Genomic DNA, 17907 nt, shown 5'->3' with positions numbered 1-17907 from the left:
TGTCAGTCCTAAGTTCCTTCAAATCATCATCAGTTGCACTACCCCTCACTCTACTTGAATCGCCCTCCGTTTAAGGACAAATTTGTAAACAAACTCTTTTAGAAGTATATGAGCTTTCCCGTGTCCTCCATCCCAATAATTCATTGAGCTGTTAATTGATTAATTCAACCATGGCATATTTATTGTTGTCATAAGATATGCTTTCTCTCAGTATAAAATGACATCTTGAATGCTAATGTGATGCATCACCAAATGAAAGAACACTAGTGAGGCTTGCTGGCCTTATGCCGCTTTTTCACTACACAGCATTGCCTTGGCTCAATGCATTTTAGCTCTACTTGCATTGGTTTTACACTTAAAATTAGTAGAGCAGTACACCGCTAAAATCACACACTGAATGCTTCAATCAAACCGAGACCTGATAACGAACAACTGCCTGCAAAGTGGAGACTATTAAGTTTAGGGTACAGAGCACAGCAACAGGGTCATGAATTCTAGCATGCATGTTTTGTTTGTTTTAGTTGTTTCTAGCTGTGTATCTCAAAAGTTTCAATGAAAAGTGAATATCATAGAATCTGCTAGATCAATAATTGACCAGCAGTGCTTTACGTCACATGCACAACACATTGGAACACTGACTAAAAAAATACCACAAAGAATACTCTAAGTGCCTGCCTGACATTATCCACTTCTGCCAATAGGTAAGCATCGAAACAGAGTGCAGCCATGTCAAGCGGAGTCAATACCAGACAGGGGAAAAAGGCCGATTGATTCCCAACATCCACCAGTATCATGATCCGTCATCAGTTTGCTCAGATGTATGCTGGACATAAACAAATATTTTCAGAGACGCGAGGCAGCAGGAGGGAGTGAAATGATATTCATATTCATGGCACACACAAGCAAAATGAGCAAAACAACCGAGTCTGCCAAAAAATGGTCTCGCCAGTCTTCAAGGACAAAGAAACGTCTAAGATTGTTTTGAGTAATCCACTCAATCTTCACATCAAACTAATGTGCTGTGAATGTGTCGCAGTGATGCCAAATCTTAAGCAATATCGCGGTGTAAAAACAACTGTCCTTGTCTAATATCAATGCCATCAGACCCAGTGAGCTCAGAGACACTGCAAAATTAGGCCACAGTTTACCATAGAGGGACAAAAAAACAACAACATACAAAACCAGACACAAATAGAACACGTCCATGGACACACAAGCAAAAATAGTAAAAGCTTAAATCGTTCTCTTTGAGCAAAAATATCAGAAGGCACATGACCCGTAATCCACAGGGATGAAGTAATCTGAGTGAATGTGCATTTGGATTATCAATCTGGGACCCTGTAATCTGAAACGAGAGCTCGTGGAAGAGCCTCTAGAGATCCAGCAGCAGTAATCCATAAACGGCCATGATTATAAATTGTCAAGATGGCGGTGTGGAAGCAAAACGGCAAGGCAGGTATGCAGTAAAAAAAAGAAGGATTTAATTAAACAAAATCAACAATGTCCAAAAATATAAATCAAAGCAACAACTAAAACAGGGCGAGGCAAGAACATGGACAGGACATGGCAAGGGTGTGACAAAGACAATCAACCGACAAGGACTGAAAGAAAGCAGGGAACTAAATACACATACTAACGAGACAACGAGAGACACCTGGACAAGACACACCTGGTTGAGGGAGCTGTTTGGATGACAAGCACAGGGGAACACATTATGACAAGAGATACAGGACACAAGGAAAACATGTCAAAACCCAAACCAAAAATCCCTAGAACACAAAATTATTTTTGTCGTTTTTCCCAATCTTTGAATCCAAGATTACCAGGTGCAATGTAATCAGAGATGTTTCTTCAGGACACTAAAATGTATATTTTTCTCCTTCGGAAAAATATCTTCATGAGAAAAATACTTGACCTCACAGTGCATTTAAAATTCACGATACAATAATGGAGAATATGACTGCTCACAATTACTTAATATTTTAAGTAAAATATTTGTGATAGTATTTTTGCATTTAATTATGTACTTGTGACCTTACACCTACCTACATTATATTAAACATGTTGCAACCTAAAATAACAGAATTCATGAATGTGTATTTGTTCACTCATCTTTTAACAACCTCCTCAACAGTCCCTTTGTTGTCCTCTTTATCAAGCACTAAATTGGACTTGTTTTGAAGACATATTTAACAAGCCTAAGGAGAATTAACAGACACGTCCTTATGCCATATTCCATTATAGTTCAAAGCAAAAATTAAAGTTGTATTGATCAATCAGTCAATCAGTTTACAAGGCTACAGTAGAAATGGATGAATGCTTCCATCTGAAAGATGCTCATCTTGTCTTCGTGTGATCAATCTCCAGCAGGTGCATGCAGTGTGGAGTCAAATGAGTTTCTACTGTAACTTCACATGTCCAAAAATGTTCCAGATTTATTAAGTGTACTATTAGCAAATACCAATAAACATGGTTTGGTGTTTCAAATAATTTATTTTTCATACACAGGAAATTTGTTTGTCCCAATGGTGAAAAAAAAAAAGATTTTATTTCATGTATATTAATATACATTTTCTAAAAATGTCTTTAAAAAAAAAAGAAAACAACAGTAAGAGTTGTCACCGTGCAGATTTTAGTAAAAAAAATACAATCTCTTGGAATAGTTTTTACGCTAATTTAAACCACTCATAGAATGTGATGTTCTGGTGCCACCTAGTGTTGCCCAAAAATACAAACAAAAACAAAAACAGCACACCTTAATGAGCACAGTTAGCTGGTAAATACTTTCTGCTTTTTTTAATGTTTTTTTTTTATAGGCAGAGTGCACAACATATCATATAAATCAGACTCATAATCCCAAACCAAGAAAGAGAACTAATTATATATATAATAATAAACCCAAAATATATATATTTTTTAATCCTAAACAATGATAGCCAAAATTGATAATTTCACCATTCTATAAATCCCAATACCTTCCCCTAAATTAAACTGGTCTGGCAAGTCACTTGCTGTCTTTGCCCTCCTTTTCTTTGTTCTTGTCCCGTGGTATGCGGCCCAGGTTATAAAACTCCTTGTTTGGTCGCATGTCAGTAAGGTGGGCAAGACGGTTAGACATGGCGAAGAAGGCAGCGATGGCGGCGATGTCCCAGGCGTCCTCTCTGTCAAAGCCCACCTCCTCTAAGGACTTAAAATGCTGCTCCGTGATGGTGTCTGCACGGCACACGGCCATCGCAAAGTCCAACATGGCACGCTCTCGTGGTGGCAGGTCTGCATTCTCATAGTTGACTACCACCTGAGGGAGAAGTTAGAGGCAGCGCTTGAGGATATTCATTAACATGTGAGCTGTCATTAGCAGAAAATAGAGTTTTCGGTGAAAAATGCTATACAATAAATGGCATAAAATGGAAGTGATGAGTTTAATATGTACATCAATGACAATGAAACAGACTCTTATATTTCCCCTTCTAACTCGCCCTAAGAGAAACAATTTGGACATAGCTTCAATAGAAGTATGTACTACCTCTGACTTTGCTGCTTCCATAATACAGCATATATCTAATTGTCTGGGTGTTTTTCTGCACCATAGCATACAACTGGATATAAATTAACAAAGTAAACCATGAGTATAATCAATAGAGAATAGTCGGTTTATGTTACTTGTGCTACCTGGTCTGAAAGAGTCGGGTTCTTGGAGTAGATGCGATGTAGTGCACTGTGGGAAACCACACAGTAAAGACACTTATTATAGATGCTGGTGGCCACCACAATTAACTCACGATCTGCCTTGGTTAGTCCACCTGGAAACCAAAATAATCTCGTTATAATAATGATCTATTTTAATTAGAATCATCAGAATGCAATTCAAAGATATACTGTAGAATGGCAATGTGTCATTTTATTTTTTTGCTTCCTGATTTTGTAAGATTGTAATTAGTTTTGGGGTATAAAAGAAAAAAAAAAGGTATGTAGCCTACACAGACTACATTTTTTTTAAATCTGGAAAATGACAAAAATTATTTTGTTGGTGTTATTATAATTTAAAAAAAATGCTGATTTGTGTGTTTTTCTGGACAGTAACAATTGAAATCCAACTATGTGACACTACAGGATGAATGTTCCCTGTGGATAGAGTGGATTTTGGGACAAAGTAAGCAACCGTTTCAGTTATAAATGAAATGACTCAATGCGACCGCTGAGACATTGAAGGCAAACAGTTAATTTATATTTTTATCTTTGACACCATTTGTATGCAGGACAAACAACATTTTACATATGTTCACTTTAAACAATGCATGCCATACTAGATACTACCATATACTGTATAGATGTTGAGTATCCTGTATGCTTGATAAAGAAAGACAAGTAAACATACCGGCAGCACGGTGGTTGACTAGTTAGCACGTCCGCCTCCCAGTGCAGAGGACGTGAGATCGAGTCCGGGCTGGGTGGAGTTTGCATGTTCTCCCCGTGCTTGCGTGGGTTTTCACCGGGTACTCCGGTTTCCTCCCACATTCCAAAGACATGCATGGCAGGTTGATTGAACACTCCAAATTGTCCATAGGTGTGATTGTGAGTGTGGATGGTTGTTTGTCTCTGTGTGCCCTGCGATTGGCTGGCAACCAGTTCAGGGTGTACCCCGCCTACTGCCCGAAGCCAGCTGGGATAGGCTCCAGCACCCCCGCGACCCTTGTGAGGAAAAGCGGTCAAGAAAATGGATGGATGGAAGTAAACATACCTGTCTCCTTGCTCATAAGTTCATTGTAGTAAGAGAAGAAGGCTCGAAACTCTGCAGGTCTGTGAGAAAGGACTTTGAAGACATTTGGTAGGAATCCTCCCTATAAACAAACACGTTACAGTCACAATAATGCAGTTATTGTATATCAAGTCTCCCCCCCCATGAGCCCCCACCCTGCCTTGGACTCCAGTTCCTCCATAAGTTCAACTATGTCATACGGCAAGTCTTTCTTATAAGGAATAGGATAGCGGCTGATTCTTTCCGGAGGATCACTGGAGAAAGGTCTAGCCCCGGCGGCGGTCTCCTCCGTTCGCTTGGTCAGACGCAGACAGCCCGACCGTGGATTTTTCTGGACGTAAACAAGCACGGTTACTCGAGATACAGAGATATAAAGGTAGAACGAATTATTTGATTGACAACTTACAAAGTGAGTTGACACCAGAAAGAACCTCCGGACGAAAATAGTCGCCATTAGATTATGTTTTTATTTATAACGAGCAAATAGAAGGAGGCAGCTATATTTTCCTTAGCAACTTTTTTCAACTCCGTCGCTAGCAGACACTTTATATACTGTATACATATATTCAGTATATATATTAGTGCTGGTCGAGCCAATGTCACTTTCAGATAACTTTCAAAGTTTCACTTTTTTTTCAAGAGTGAACCTATCCAATCGCAGTACCGTATTTAGGGTACGCCTTTGGTCTTCACCTCCTCTTAAATTGGCATCCACGGGGGCAATCTCGCGGTGCGTCCACTGACATACACGAAAAACCTATTACATATTCATAGAGAGACGCATAATACTACATTCATATGTATGTCCGTGGGTGCGTCACTTTGCGCTGGATTTACGTATTCCTCTGTTGTTTTACGGTAGCATTGGGCATTGCGACAGGCAACTCCAAAATACGTTAGCATTAGATTATTATTTTTTTACGGGTTACGCATCACTCCTCCGACCGCTAGGGGTCAGTCATATATGTACTTTACAATACTGTTGAGCAAAAATATCATATTTAGCGTCCTAAAAGCACTTGATAAAATGTCACATTCTAGTTTCAGTTAGATATATAATTGATGGGTGTTTTTTTGTGTGCATGTTACATTAAAATAATTTATTCGGAGTCATTCCGAAACCTGAAAGGCAGAATGCAGGGGAAAAGAAGCGATACAACAGCATGGATGGCGACAGTTAAAAGATAGGAAGCAGTAGTACATAATTGTCCAAGTGTTACGATAAACCATTTTAGGTCATTTATGTAAGCGAAATATTTCCATCGAGAAGAGATTGAACACAAAAGAGGAGAAATGTTTTATCATGTAAGTGTGGGTCTTATGCGCTTCCCATCTCGGCAGTTTTAATGAATCCTATAATGGGTGATCTCTTTGTGCTCCATGGCTCGCTCGCCAGTTTTGAGTGAATACTAAAAATCATGTATATGTTCCGCATTATTTTCAGACTCAGTGGCAAAATGTTCTACAGCAAGCCAGAGTCAAATTAACCTCATATATGTGCTGTCATTTTGTTTTCGCAGATATCTTTGGAACATGAAATTTTACTTCACCCCAGGTACTTTGGTCCTAACCTCTTAAATACCGTGAAGCAGAAGCTTTTTACTGAAGTGGAGGGCACTTGTACTGGAAAGTGAGTATTAATACTGCATTCACTAGACGAATATGTGACGGGTCGCCCGCGTTGCCTTAAAAAATTCGACATTTATATTTTTCCGTGACCGGTAACTCTCCGGCGAGCGTTATTTTGCCGTGAATCGCGCGAGAACATGTGACGGGACAGGCAGAGTCTAGCCGCTGGGGTTCAAAGTGGGCCCCGCGGATTAGAAATTACTAAATAGATAATTTTGCCGTGTCTATCGGATCCTCTGCTACGGCCATTTTGCAGTGAATCGCACGAGAACTACAAGTACAAGTTGCATGCCAGTGATTGTGTACCAGCTCATCCAGCCAGCCAAGTTTTAGCACATGCAACGCAATCCTTCAGTAAATCACGTGCAACTAGTGATGGGCAGATGAAGCTTTTTGAACACTCGAAGCTTCCCATCAAATTGGTTCACAAAAAGGTTCTGCTCGTGAGGCTTCATGTGCACACAGTGTTGGTTTAGGAACAATTACACATACTTTAGTTGCCAATTTGTTTTTATTTTCTGTAATTTTAATATTTGTTTTGTGCATTATTAATTTGGGTATTGTTTATATTATTTTTTAACATGCTGAAGTTGCTGAACGTACATTTGTGTGTTACACTCATGCAGTTAATCAGTTTTTTAAAATTGTGTGGGGTAATGTGATGTTATAAAAATTAGCAATACTGTAGGAATTATAATAGCAATTGATGATGCATTGATTGCATGAAAACTGAGGTAATGGGAACTGTGCTTATGGATACTGAAGTGATGGAGATTGTCCTTATGATCACTGATGGTTGTGATAGATGAATGGTTAACAAATCTGATTGTTGGTATGTACGCCATTAGCGCACAACAAGCAATTCACCTAAATGCAAATGACGTTAATTTTCAATGTAACAATCCATATTAGTGTTGCCAAACTGGGGACAACCTTCTTATGTATTTGTTTTTATTTTTAGCAGTCTCCATGACAAAAAAAAAAGCGTGTTATGGGCAAATTTGCCACGCTCAAAACACCCATTGACATGCAACTTTTGCGTAGAAGCATTGCGCTGTGTGAAACTCTGGAAAAGTCGAACCACTTCTTGAACCCATAAAGTGTCAAACATCATCGGTGACGTCATTTGTCCGGAATGAATCACGCCTCGACACGCCCTTCAGAAATGTCTTCCTGGATCACTCAACACACTCTCCGAAGTCTCGGCACATTACGTCCCATCACTACGTGTAACGCATCCACACAATTTAGCTCCTTCTTTTTGAAACCTTATTAAACTGATGTCATGTTGTTGTTCACTCTTATCTTCCATTCATTGCTTCAAGACAGCATCAATCAATAATCAATGCTTAGCACAACATTCTTGGCCATACCAATCCCCAGACACTTGCAGGACAATTGTAAATTGGACATTGAGTGTAAATTGATCCAGTTACATAATAGTCCCACTACACTTCCAACATACCCTTTTCTTATGTTTCTCTTTTAGGTATGGTTTTGTCATCGCAGTCACTACCATTGACAACATCGGAGCAGGGGTGATCCAGCCAGGCAGAGGATTTGTTTTGTATCCAGTCAAGTACAAGGCAATTGTGTTCCGGCCGTTTAAAGGGGAGGTTGTGGACGCTGTAGTGACTCAGGTTAACAAGGTGAGATTCAAGAGGTTTGTTATGTGCACAGTATTAACGCAATGGTAACACTGAGCAAAAAAAAAATGCTTAATTTGTTACTCTCCCTTAAGTTATAAAAAGAATATAAAAACAAAAAGCAGTGGATGCAAGTTCGTTAGCAATAGTTTAGTTGGCAAAAATGCCCGCTAAAGCTGCTACCCCGTGACCACTGACAAGGTGGAAGAAAACGGATGGAAGTTCAATTGCCCTCGGGTGCTAACCTTGTTTCATGCTCATTATATGAAGCTGGGTTTATAAGGTTAGGGTTTTCATTTGTTTTTTTGAAGTGTTAAAAAAAAAAAGTTGCATGATGTTTAGTGTTTGTACACATCACATGCTCAAGTTTAGTTTCTCTCAGTCATGTGTGCCATGTTTGTTTTATTCTGGTTCTGCAGGTCGGTTTGTTCACAGAAATTGGACCCATGTCGTGTTTCATCTCCCGTCACGTGAGTCAGCTTTCACTTTTACTTACCGCTTTTTGCACACCAAACATTGGCCCATCCGCTTTTAACAGATGTTTCTTTTTGCAGTCCATCCCCTCAGAAATGGAGTTTGATCCAAACTCTAATCCACCATGTTATAAGACAGTGGATGAGGTAAAATATATATACCTGTGTATATACTGTATTGTTTTGTGATGAAGTTAAAATATATGGGCAAACTTTGTTCTCACTCCCAGGTGTGATTGGGAAACACTGCTTGGGGTATTTACATAAAAATGGCCAACTTGTCACATTCAAACTCATGCTAAATGGGAATCAGTGCGCCCCTGCCGCAAAAAACATACCTTTTGGAATTATGGCCAAAAAGTTCTACCTTGTTTTGTTAGACCGTAACCCATTTTTCCACATGTATTTTGAGATATATTATTTGTTACAGTGTAAGTAGCCTTTAACACCAAGGGATTCAAAGTTATATCCATTTTCTTGTTTGTTTTCAAGGACATTGTGATCCAGCAAGAGGATGAGATCAGGTTGAAGATTGTAGGAACACGAGTCGACAAAAATGACATTGTATGTATATTTTTTTCTCCCAAAATTGCTATGTATACTACCCTGCATTATTTGCAAGTTTGTACAAAATCAGTAAGAAAATGTGTGTTTTTCAGTTTGCTATTGGATCCCTCATGGATGACTACCTAGGTGAGTGTTACTCCACAATCTCACTTTGGTGTCAGCTTTTAATTGAATCCATGAATTACAGTGCATATAAAGTACACATATTTGTATTGTTCTACAGTAGTAATAATGACATGTTTCGCTTGTTTCTTTTAGGTCTTGTGAGCTGATCTGCATTGGAGGAGGCAAACTTAGTTATTAGTGTAGTCACAGTGTAGTCTCTGTTCTTTAAGGGGCAATTGAGCCTTATCAAAAATATATATATTTGTGTATTTAATAGGTCTGCTTTAGTTGTGTTATTGGCAATCCACTTCTAATCCCGTCATGACTGTGAGTCATTTTATTCCTATTGTTTTTTTTTTCTTTTAATAGTTTTTGTTAAGAGGCAATTCGACCCACACATTTACGTTTTGTTTTGTTTTGTTGATTTGACGTAATAGGTAAGGTTTGGCAACCTACGATTTCTGTCATCACTGTGATATGTCAATTTATTTTTAGTTTTCGAGTATATCTGTTGTTCATCAGTCTATTAATTTGTTTGTTTGTTGTTTGACCCATGGGCCATAATAAAAATAATTTTATGTTTGAGTCTTGTTTTCATTTGTATGCCCTGACAATATTAACATTTGTACTTAACTGTGTGAATGTGATACATAAATGATTATGTGTTGTACTGTTTTTGTGTTTTGTTTTTAAATATACAGTATATTTGCTTGGCCAATTTGACTGAGTAACACTAGACAGTACTGCACACATAAAAAAAAATGATTTGCAAACCTCTCGTTTTCAGCATACACTTTCTTGACAAAGATATTTGCCCTCCCCTGTGATCACTGCATATGTGATTGTGAGACCAGAGGACATGGATGTGTTGGACCTGAGAGTGTGCCCGGTGGCTCATTGTCATAGTTTGCCCAAAAGGTGCTTGATATGTCCGCCGTCGAGTTCTGTGTGAGTTCTTTACCAAAATCATCTAAATCCGTCTGTTAACTGTGGCTCAGCATGGTGGAAGATAAAACGCCCATCCCCAAGCATAATAGTTGAACATGTCTTCAAATGGGAACATTAAGAATGTCTATTTAGGCTACAATATACACATATGTATGCTAAAACACAAATTATTCAAGCAAAGCGGGAAATGGGAAGAATCACAAACAACTGCATCCTTAAAAATAGGAGTCTATATGGAAATTGTTTGAAATAGCAAAATTGTTTGTTTTTTTTCTTTGTTAAGTTGTAGCTCTCGAAAGTGAAACGTCTGGTTGTACGCGCATGTCTCTTGCAGCGTAAATACGTCATCAGGTCGCGCCGTCGTTCTTTCTTTCTCTCGTCCTGAAGATGGCGGCAGGGGTGAGTAAGATGGAGAGTAGCTCCCAAAATTAAATTCATGTGAACTTTATCATCTCAATCCGCCCTAAATCTTACCAATCGTTGTTTTTACATGGGACTATTGAACTTCAGCCCAGTTCTCTATCATTTACGATTTGATACCAAAGTGTATTTCATACGGAAAATTAATTTAGGGGCCAATGTAACGAATGTTAGCCAAGCGCTACACTGACGTTGCAGTCAGTCAATGACGCCCATCTCCCGGACCAGGCTTGTGCCACGTAAATGTGCCATGTCGTGAAAATAGAAGTTTTCCCTATTTGTCTGTTAAACTCTCATGTTGCTTGTTTGAAATCCACACTCTTAACGGCCGCTTACATTTGAGCCTTGTGTTAATTTTGGCAATACGATTTCGTATGTGATTATTAGCTAGTACCGATCGCACGGGAATACACGTGAATGCCCGTTTGTGTTTAAGCGTTTTGGTTGGTTTTTCATTTTAAATATGTATTTAAATACCTCACTGGGTAACCGCCCTTACCTGACCGGTTAAATAATTTAGCGTCAGTAATGGCACGCCTTGATGTTGTGGGTGAATTGATGTGGAAGCTCCCCTCACAACGTTACAATGATTAATTCAGACAGATTGCAGAGAAAATACAAATATGTTCGCAGACGTAGGTCAGTTAACAAATAAAACTGTCTACTTACTTTAAATATTTAATACCGGCAAGATCTTTAATGATGCCTATTTCTTGCGCTCAATCTTCGCAGACCCTGTACACGTATCCAGAGAACTGGAGGGCCTTCAAGGCTCAGATTGCTGCCCGGTACAGCGGGGCTTCCCTCAAAGTTGCCAGCAGTGCCCCTGCCTTTACCTTCGGGCAGACGAACCGCACCCCTGCCTTCCTCAACAACTTCCCCCAGGGCAAGGTTGGTTATGATGATCGGAGCCTCTGAGATTGGTGCAGTGTAGGTCGAAAACTAGTTTGATGAATTGCCTGGGCCATTTATATGTAAACAACCTGGTCATAATTTGTAAATACTTATTGTTAACCATTTGCTTGTAGGTACCTGCCTACCAGGGAGATGACGGTTTCTGTCTGTTTGAGAGTAACGCCATTGCTCATTACTGTGAGTATCTTGATCTGTTATTTATTTGAGCTAAAATGGCTCTTCTTCACCTCCCACACTCTTAAAAACGACATAAAATAGAATGGACTAACACCACTTCAAAAGTAAGCATACATTATAAGATTTATGCTAAATTTTAATGAAAGAAAATTTTACATTAAAATATTATTCTATGAAATGTTATCTAGACATCCCCAGGTCTTTGTTTTGAAGTAGTATCTTTGTAGCCCATGAAAATGTTACTTTTAAAACGCCTTCAACAAATGCCGTACTGTTAATATGCATATTTATATTCATATTCATACACATACACGCCACATTCATAGACTCATGGCACAACTTTAGTTCACTTTACTGGTGCTCAATTGTACACATATATAGATTTGCAGTTCTGTTACGTATGAGCTATTTATTGTTGGCATTTCAAGTGTCATCCCCTGTCTTTGGGCAAGGCAGTGCTTAGCCATGGCACGAGGTCTTAATCTGACAGGGGAAGAGCAAACGATCATATTCATCCCAGTCATCTCTGGTCAGTGAGTTAAAAAGGCTGGTTCATGCTGTGGTCACATTTCAGCCCAAATATTGGATGAAGAATAGAAAAATAATTGGTAGTAGAGAAATCACTTATGCGGGATAATGTTTTTGTTCAACATCTCACCATAACTTTTTCCCCTATATATAGTGGGCAATGATGTCCTGCGTGGTGCCACACCCCAAGCTTCAGCTCAGGTCCTCCAGTGGGTAAGCTTTGCTGACTCAGAGATTGTCCCTCCAGCCAGCACATGGGTGTTCCCTACTCTGGGAATCATGCAGTTCAACAAACAGGTGGGTAGCATGTTCAAATACTACAATTAACTAGTCTTCCTTGGTTGGCTCTTTCAGATTTTCTTGAAATGTTCTGTGTGTATGCTTGCAGAATGGTTCCTCCACTTTTCTCCATTGGCAAAATAACTTGTTTTAGCTAATCAATTAGTAAAATTGATAACCTCCCAGTTAAAACACTGTCAGCATATATTCTTTATGGTGGCTGGTGGGATTCCCCCTTTTAGGCAGTCCCCTGTCATTGGGCAAGACTGTGTCCTTTCCGTGGTACAAAGTCTTAATCTGACGGGGGGAGATAATTGTTTAGTCCATATTCATCCCAGTCATCTCTTGATTCAGTGAGTTAAAGGCTGGTTCATGCTGTGGTCACAACTGACTTGGTTCTTAATGTTCTTAAAGACAACCTCCATCACTGATTGCTCGACCCTCTTATTTGATGCATTTATTTGTTAAAGTGTAATTGTCCTTCATAATCATCCTTCCTTCTGGGTGTGCCCAGGCCACAGAGCAGGCAAAGGAGGATGTGAAGAAGGTGCTCGGAGTACTCAACCAACACCTGAATACTCGTACCTTCCTGGTTGGGGAGAGGGTCAGCCTTGCTGATATCACTGTGGCCTGCTCCATGCTGTGGCTGTTCAAGCAGGTTAGCTATTTAAAGAATAGTTTGCAAACAACATTTTGTATGGCAAAAACCTACATTAATCAAATGTTCCCCTTAATATGCCCCCCCCCCCATTTTATTCAGATGATCTTATAGTTCCTTTCTCCCTGTGTAGGTCTTTGAACCATCTTTCCGTCAGCCTTATCCCAACGTGACCCGTTGGTTTGTCACTTGTGTTAACCAGCCCCAGTTCAAGTCTGTCCTCGGGGAGGTTAAGCTGTGTGAAAAAATGGCTCAATTTGATGGTGCGTCACTTCCTCGCCGGTACCTCATCTATATGTTCATTTCAGAAGAAATCAGTAAAATGAGTCAACTGTTTAAATTAGCGCGCACTGGTGAAGACATTCAAGGCTTTGCTACTTTAGGGTAATGTATTGCTAGTTGTCCTTTATGGACTTCAATTATGCTCAGATGCCTTCCACTATATTTGGAAATGAAGGCAAACATCGTTGCATAAAAATTTGTGAATATTTCGGCCACCGAACATTTTCGCCCGAAAATACCAAAAATGTGAGTTTTCGGCATTTAGCCGAAATAAAATGCAAGCCGAAGGAATATGGCCGAAAGAGGATCTTCTGGTGATGCAAAACAAACAAAAAAATGCTGCAAGCAAGTGTCTGTTCAAATTAAACACCAAACACGGCAGTGAGTGTCCGCCTTGCCGCTGGCTGACGTTTGGGAATACCGGTAGCTTTATTGTGCACTCTGGAGAAGGAGAGGGTCGCTTGGTAAACTGTCAAAAAAGAGAGCGCACAGTTTTTTATATATCTATCTCGTGTTTGGTGTTAAATTCAAACAGATGCTTGTTTGCAGCGTTCTTTTTTTGTTTTTTGCTTGCGTCACCCCAACATCCTCTTTCGGCCATATTCTTTCTGCTTGAATTTTATATATTCTAAAATTTTCGCTGGCCGGATATTCAGTGCATCACTAATTTGTATTGTTATAATTTAAGGTTGGCTTTAATTTGTATTGTTCTAAGTTAACATAATCATGGCCTGCCAATTAAGACAATGAGTTACATTATTAAAGTCCAATGATGTCTGGTGAAACAGAAAAAATATGAGCTGTTTCATTTTTTACTGTAGCTAAAAAGTTTGCTGAGATGCAGCCAAAGAAAGATGCACCTCCCAAGAAAGAGAAGGCTGGAAAAGAGGCAGCCAAGCCTCAGGAGAAGAAGGAGAAGAAAAAGGAGGAAAAGAAGCCTGAACCAGAAGAAATGGATGACTGTGACGCTGCTTTGGCTGCAGAGCCCAAAACCAAGGACCCTTTTGCAGATCTGCCCAAAAGGTATAGAGAAATAAAAGATTGATCTTTACTTAGAGATATTCTTGTCTCATTTAGCCATTTTCAGCAGTGAAGTTAATATTATGTCTAGAATAAATTTGATAAAGTCATTATTTTTCATGTCCAATTAATACCTTTTAAAAACACATTTTGGCACTTGCTGTCGATTGGGGAAAATTACATCACAAGTGCTCAGAGCTCAGGTAATGACCAATCACGACTCACCTGTCCTCTGCGTTTAATCATGTAACGTTAGTAAACTGAGCTATGATTGTTTTTTACCTGTTTCGTGATTACACGTGATGTCATCTTCAGTTGACTGAAAGTGGATTTTTTTCATGTGTTAATTGTGCATGAAAAATAATGAAGTCATCAAATTAGACAAAATATCTTCTTACTGCTGAAAAGGGCTAAATGAGTCATGTATCCCTTTTAAGTCACGCTTGCGTATTTTAATGGTGCTATAGTGTGTTGATAGTTGGAAAAAATGCTGTCCCCTATCAATGGGCAAGGTGGTGTCTGATTGTGACACAAAATCTTAATCTGATGGGGGAAGAGAAAACATTAGTTCATATTCATCCCAGTCATCTCTGGTTAAGTGAGTTAAAGGCTGGTTCATGCTGTGAACACATTTGAAATCCCAACTTAAAGAGGCACACTAGTCATGCAGAACACTTGTTTAAAATGAAATTTAAAAAAAAGGTGTGGGGGGGGGCAGTTTTTAATCGTCTACATTTACACATTATTAACCGGTCTCGTTTTTCTTCCAGCGCGTTTGTCATGGACGAGTTCAAGAGAAAGTACTCCAATGAGGACACCTTAACAGTAGCCATTCCCCATTTCTGGGAAAACTTTGACCCAGAAGGGTATTCAATCTGGTTTGCACAGTACAAATATCAGCAAGAGCTTACAGAGGTCTTCAAAAGCTGCAACCTTATCTCAGGTAAGATGAAATGGACTGACTACATGTGAAAGTTTTCTTTATCTGCTCTTAGGTGACTTGCAGTTCAGGTTGTATTTTTGTGTGAGCTAAGAAATTGTTTTGGATTTACAGCACTTTTTCTATCAGCAAAAATAGTATTCCTTATTTAGAAACAATTGAGCTTAGTTCAAATCCTCAATCAATGCCCTAATATGAAGTGTATATAATTAGTTTAAAACGTACTTTTACCATAATCAAAAAACCTCTAAATTGGCTCCTTCCTGTTGTGGCTGTCCACTAACAATTGGCAAGGCGGTGTGGCCTTTTTACGGCACAAAGTTCTAATATGAAACTGATTGGCGAAGACATTTAAAAATAAATAAATAATAATAATTTTTCATACCACCTCTGATTCAGTGAGTTTAAGGCTGGCTTATGCTTGGGTTACAGTTTAAAACCGGTTTCCACAAGACAACTTGCACTTGGTTTTACATATTTTATTTGTCCTTTGTCCTTCTCAGGGATGTTCCAGCGTCTTGACAAACTCCGAAAGAATGCCTTTGCTAGTGTTCTTTTGTTTGGTACCAGCAACAACAGCTGCATCTCTGGAATCTGGGTCTTCAGAGGCCAAAACCTGGCTTTCACTGTGAGTACTCTTAGAACTGCAGTATCTATCACTTGTCATAGTACTGTTGTGTTTTTGTTATTGTGAAAAGCTTTAACTACAACCCGACTGTACAGAAGTTTCCAGGTTTGAAAATCTCATCAAACCTGCAGAACAACATAGCACAAACTTTGAATTGCATGCACTTTTAAATTTAGTGAAATAAACTATATATAAAAAAGTCTTCCAATAAAAACACAAACATTACAATAACTAAATCCAATATATACAATTCAGTCAAATCACATTAAATTTCCACATTCATAAACTCTTAGGCAGGACTTGGTATGTGAGATTTTTTGGCACTCCACAAGTGCCATCCCCTGTCAATGGGCAAGGCAGTGCCCAGCCATGGCACGTGATCTTAATCTGACAGGGGAAGAATAAATTGAGATCATTTTCATCCCAGTCATCTCTGGTCAGTGAGTTTAAAAGGCTGGTTCATGCTGTGGTCACATTTGAACACAAAGATTAAAGTGGAACAAATAGTGGTGGTTGAGAACGCACTGCGAATGTTCAATGCTCACTTCAAATGAGTAGCTTGAGACGAGGCGAGGCTTAATTGACGTTTTCAGATACTTCATGCAGCAGGTTTGGATTTTTGCTTGTTAGCATCTTGAAAGGGTTATTGACTGCATGTAAACATAGTCACTGTGAAGTTATGCTGATGGACCAACCAGCTCATCTGACACAGTGGTGCAAAACAAGCTTTGCAATCCCAGAGGCTAGATCACGGATATTCAAAAAGCTCACTTAGTTTTTCTTTCCACTCCCCAGCTATCTCCAGACTGGCAAATCGACTACGAGTCATATGACTGGCGCAAGCTGGATCCGAACAGCGAGGAGTGCAAGACCATGGTGAAGGAATACTTCTTATGGGAGGGCGAGTTTAAGCATGTGGGCAAAGCCGTCAACCAGGGCAAAATCTTTAAATGAGTGGACATGGGACAGTTTGAACGAAAGCACTTTGCGCTTCTGCTTGCGACGCTTCCGCTTGCGACGCTTCCAACCGTACAGACTTCAAAGCCGCCAGATTCTAACACAATTGAAACTGTGTTTTGGATTTGTCTGAGGCCCCAAACTTTTGTTGTCACCTACAAAATAAAAGTGTTTTCCACAATGATATTGCAGTTTTTGTGGTCTGACTCTAAACATCCAGGCTTCATCCGGGAAAGTGCTGTCCTACTTAGACCATTTTCTTGAACTAATGAAACCTACTTGGATGACAGGTGAAACCTTTAACAAGACAATCCAGTTGCAATTGATGCAAAGGTCCTGAGAATTAAAGCCATTAAATCTCTTCAGTGGTCATGTGCATATTACAGAGCTTTCAATATCCAGTTTCCAATTTCTCTACTTAATCTACACCCAACAAGTGTTTTGCTATATGTAAAGTATCTCACAAAAGTGAGTACACCGCTCACTTCTACAGATGGATAGCAGAAACAATGAAAAATGGTCATTGTACACTTGCATAGGTCTCAAATTCGGGTCATCGAGGGCTGCAGTCCAATATGTTTTAGAGGTTTCCCTCCAATTCACCTGAATTGACAGGATTGCTATCAGACTTCTGCAGAGCTTGTTGATCTGATCTTGTAGCCCTTCTGTTTGTTTCTTAGCAATGTTCATCGGTCAATGTGACCTGTAAATTCTACATTGTCTACTTTCTTTGTGGCAAAGGATCTTTTCGTCAATGTTGTCTCATGAAAATATATTAATTCTGCAGAAATGTGAGGTGTGTACTCTTGCGAGATACTGTATGTGCTCGACGTGTACTTGCATCTCCCACTTCTTCCTGTAGAGGGCAACTAATACTAACTTTTGAAAAGCTGTATGGCTGGCTGTGATCAGACAAAACAAGTTTTGTAATTTGCATAGAACAATGGAATTGTTTCCCCCTGCAGTCTTGCTTTGGCGT

At 39.4% G+C, this 17907-nt stretch overlaps 3 protein-coding genes across 4 annotated transcripts; 2 read left to right on the top strand and 1 right to left on the bottom strand.

Moving 5' to 3' along the window:
- Nucleotides 1-2769: 2769 nt before the first annotated feature.
- On the bottom strand, nucleotides 2770-5624 carry LOC144059459 (uncharacterized). 2 transcript variants are annotated; one of them, XM_077578579.1, is made up of 6 exons: nucleotides 5421-5624; nucleotides 5163-5187; nucleotides 4917-5087; nucleotides 4739-4838; nucleotides 3670-3800; nucleotides 2770-3295 (listed from the first exon to the last, which is right to left on the bottom strand). In XM_077578579.1, the coding sequence occupies exons 3-6, from the start codon at nucleotides 4935-4937 to the stop codon at nucleotides 3005-3007; spliced, it is 543 nt and encodes a 180-aa protein (XP_077434705.1). In that variant the 5' UTR covers nucleotides 4938-5087; nucleotides 5163-5187; nucleotides 5421-5624; the 3' UTR covers nucleotides 2770-3004. The 2 variants fall into 2 exon arrangements, with proteins under 2 accessions (XP_077434705.1, XP_077434704.1); XM_077578578.1 differs by having other exon boundaries at nucleotides 5163-5624.
- Nucleotides 5625-5741: 117 nt separating this feature from the next.
- polr2g (RNA polymerase II subunit G) lies at nucleotides 5742-9761 on the top strand. Its single transcript, XM_077578580.1, has 8 exons — nucleotides 5742-6061; nucleotides 6277-6386; nucleotides 7875-8034; nucleotides 8451-8501; nucleotides 8586-8651; nucleotides 8997-9068; nucleotides 9164-9197; nucleotides 9330-9761. Exons 1-8 carry the CDS (start codon nucleotides 6050-6052, stop codon nucleotides 9341-9343), a joined length of 519 nt encoding a protein of 172 aa, XP_077434706.1. The 5' UTR covers nucleotides 5742-6049; the 3' UTR covers nucleotides 9344-9761.
- Nucleotides 9762-10384: 623 nt separating this feature from the next.
- Nucleotides 10385-17112, top strand: eef1g (eukaryotic translation elongation factor 1 gamma). Its single transcript, XM_077578131.1, has 10 exons — nucleotides 10385-10523; nucleotides 11277-11435; nucleotides 11573-11636; nucleotides 12319-12461; nucleotides 12958-13101; nucleotides 13235-13364; nucleotides 14205-14406; nucleotides 15174-15346; nucleotides 15847-15971; nucleotides 16767-17112. Exons 1-10 carry the CDS (start codon nucleotides 10512-10514, stop codon nucleotides 16923-16925), a joined length of 1311 nt encoding a protein of 436 aa, XP_077434257.1. The 5' UTR covers nucleotides 10385-10511; the 3' UTR covers nucleotides 16926-17112.
- The last annotated feature ends 795 nt before the right edge of the window (nucleotides 17113-17907 follow it).

This window comes from Vanacampus margaritifer, chromosome 10 (assembly GCF_051991255.1).
Source record: "Vanacampus margaritifer isolate UIUO_Vmar chromosome 10, RoL_Vmar_1.0, whole genome shotgun sequence".
Lineage (NCBI taxonomy): Eukaryota > Metazoa > Chordata > Actinopteri > Syngnathiformes > Syngnathidae > Vanacampus > Vanacampus margaritifer.
Note: the sequence above shows the minus strand (reverse complement) of the source record. Positions and strands in the feature narration are given on the sequence as shown.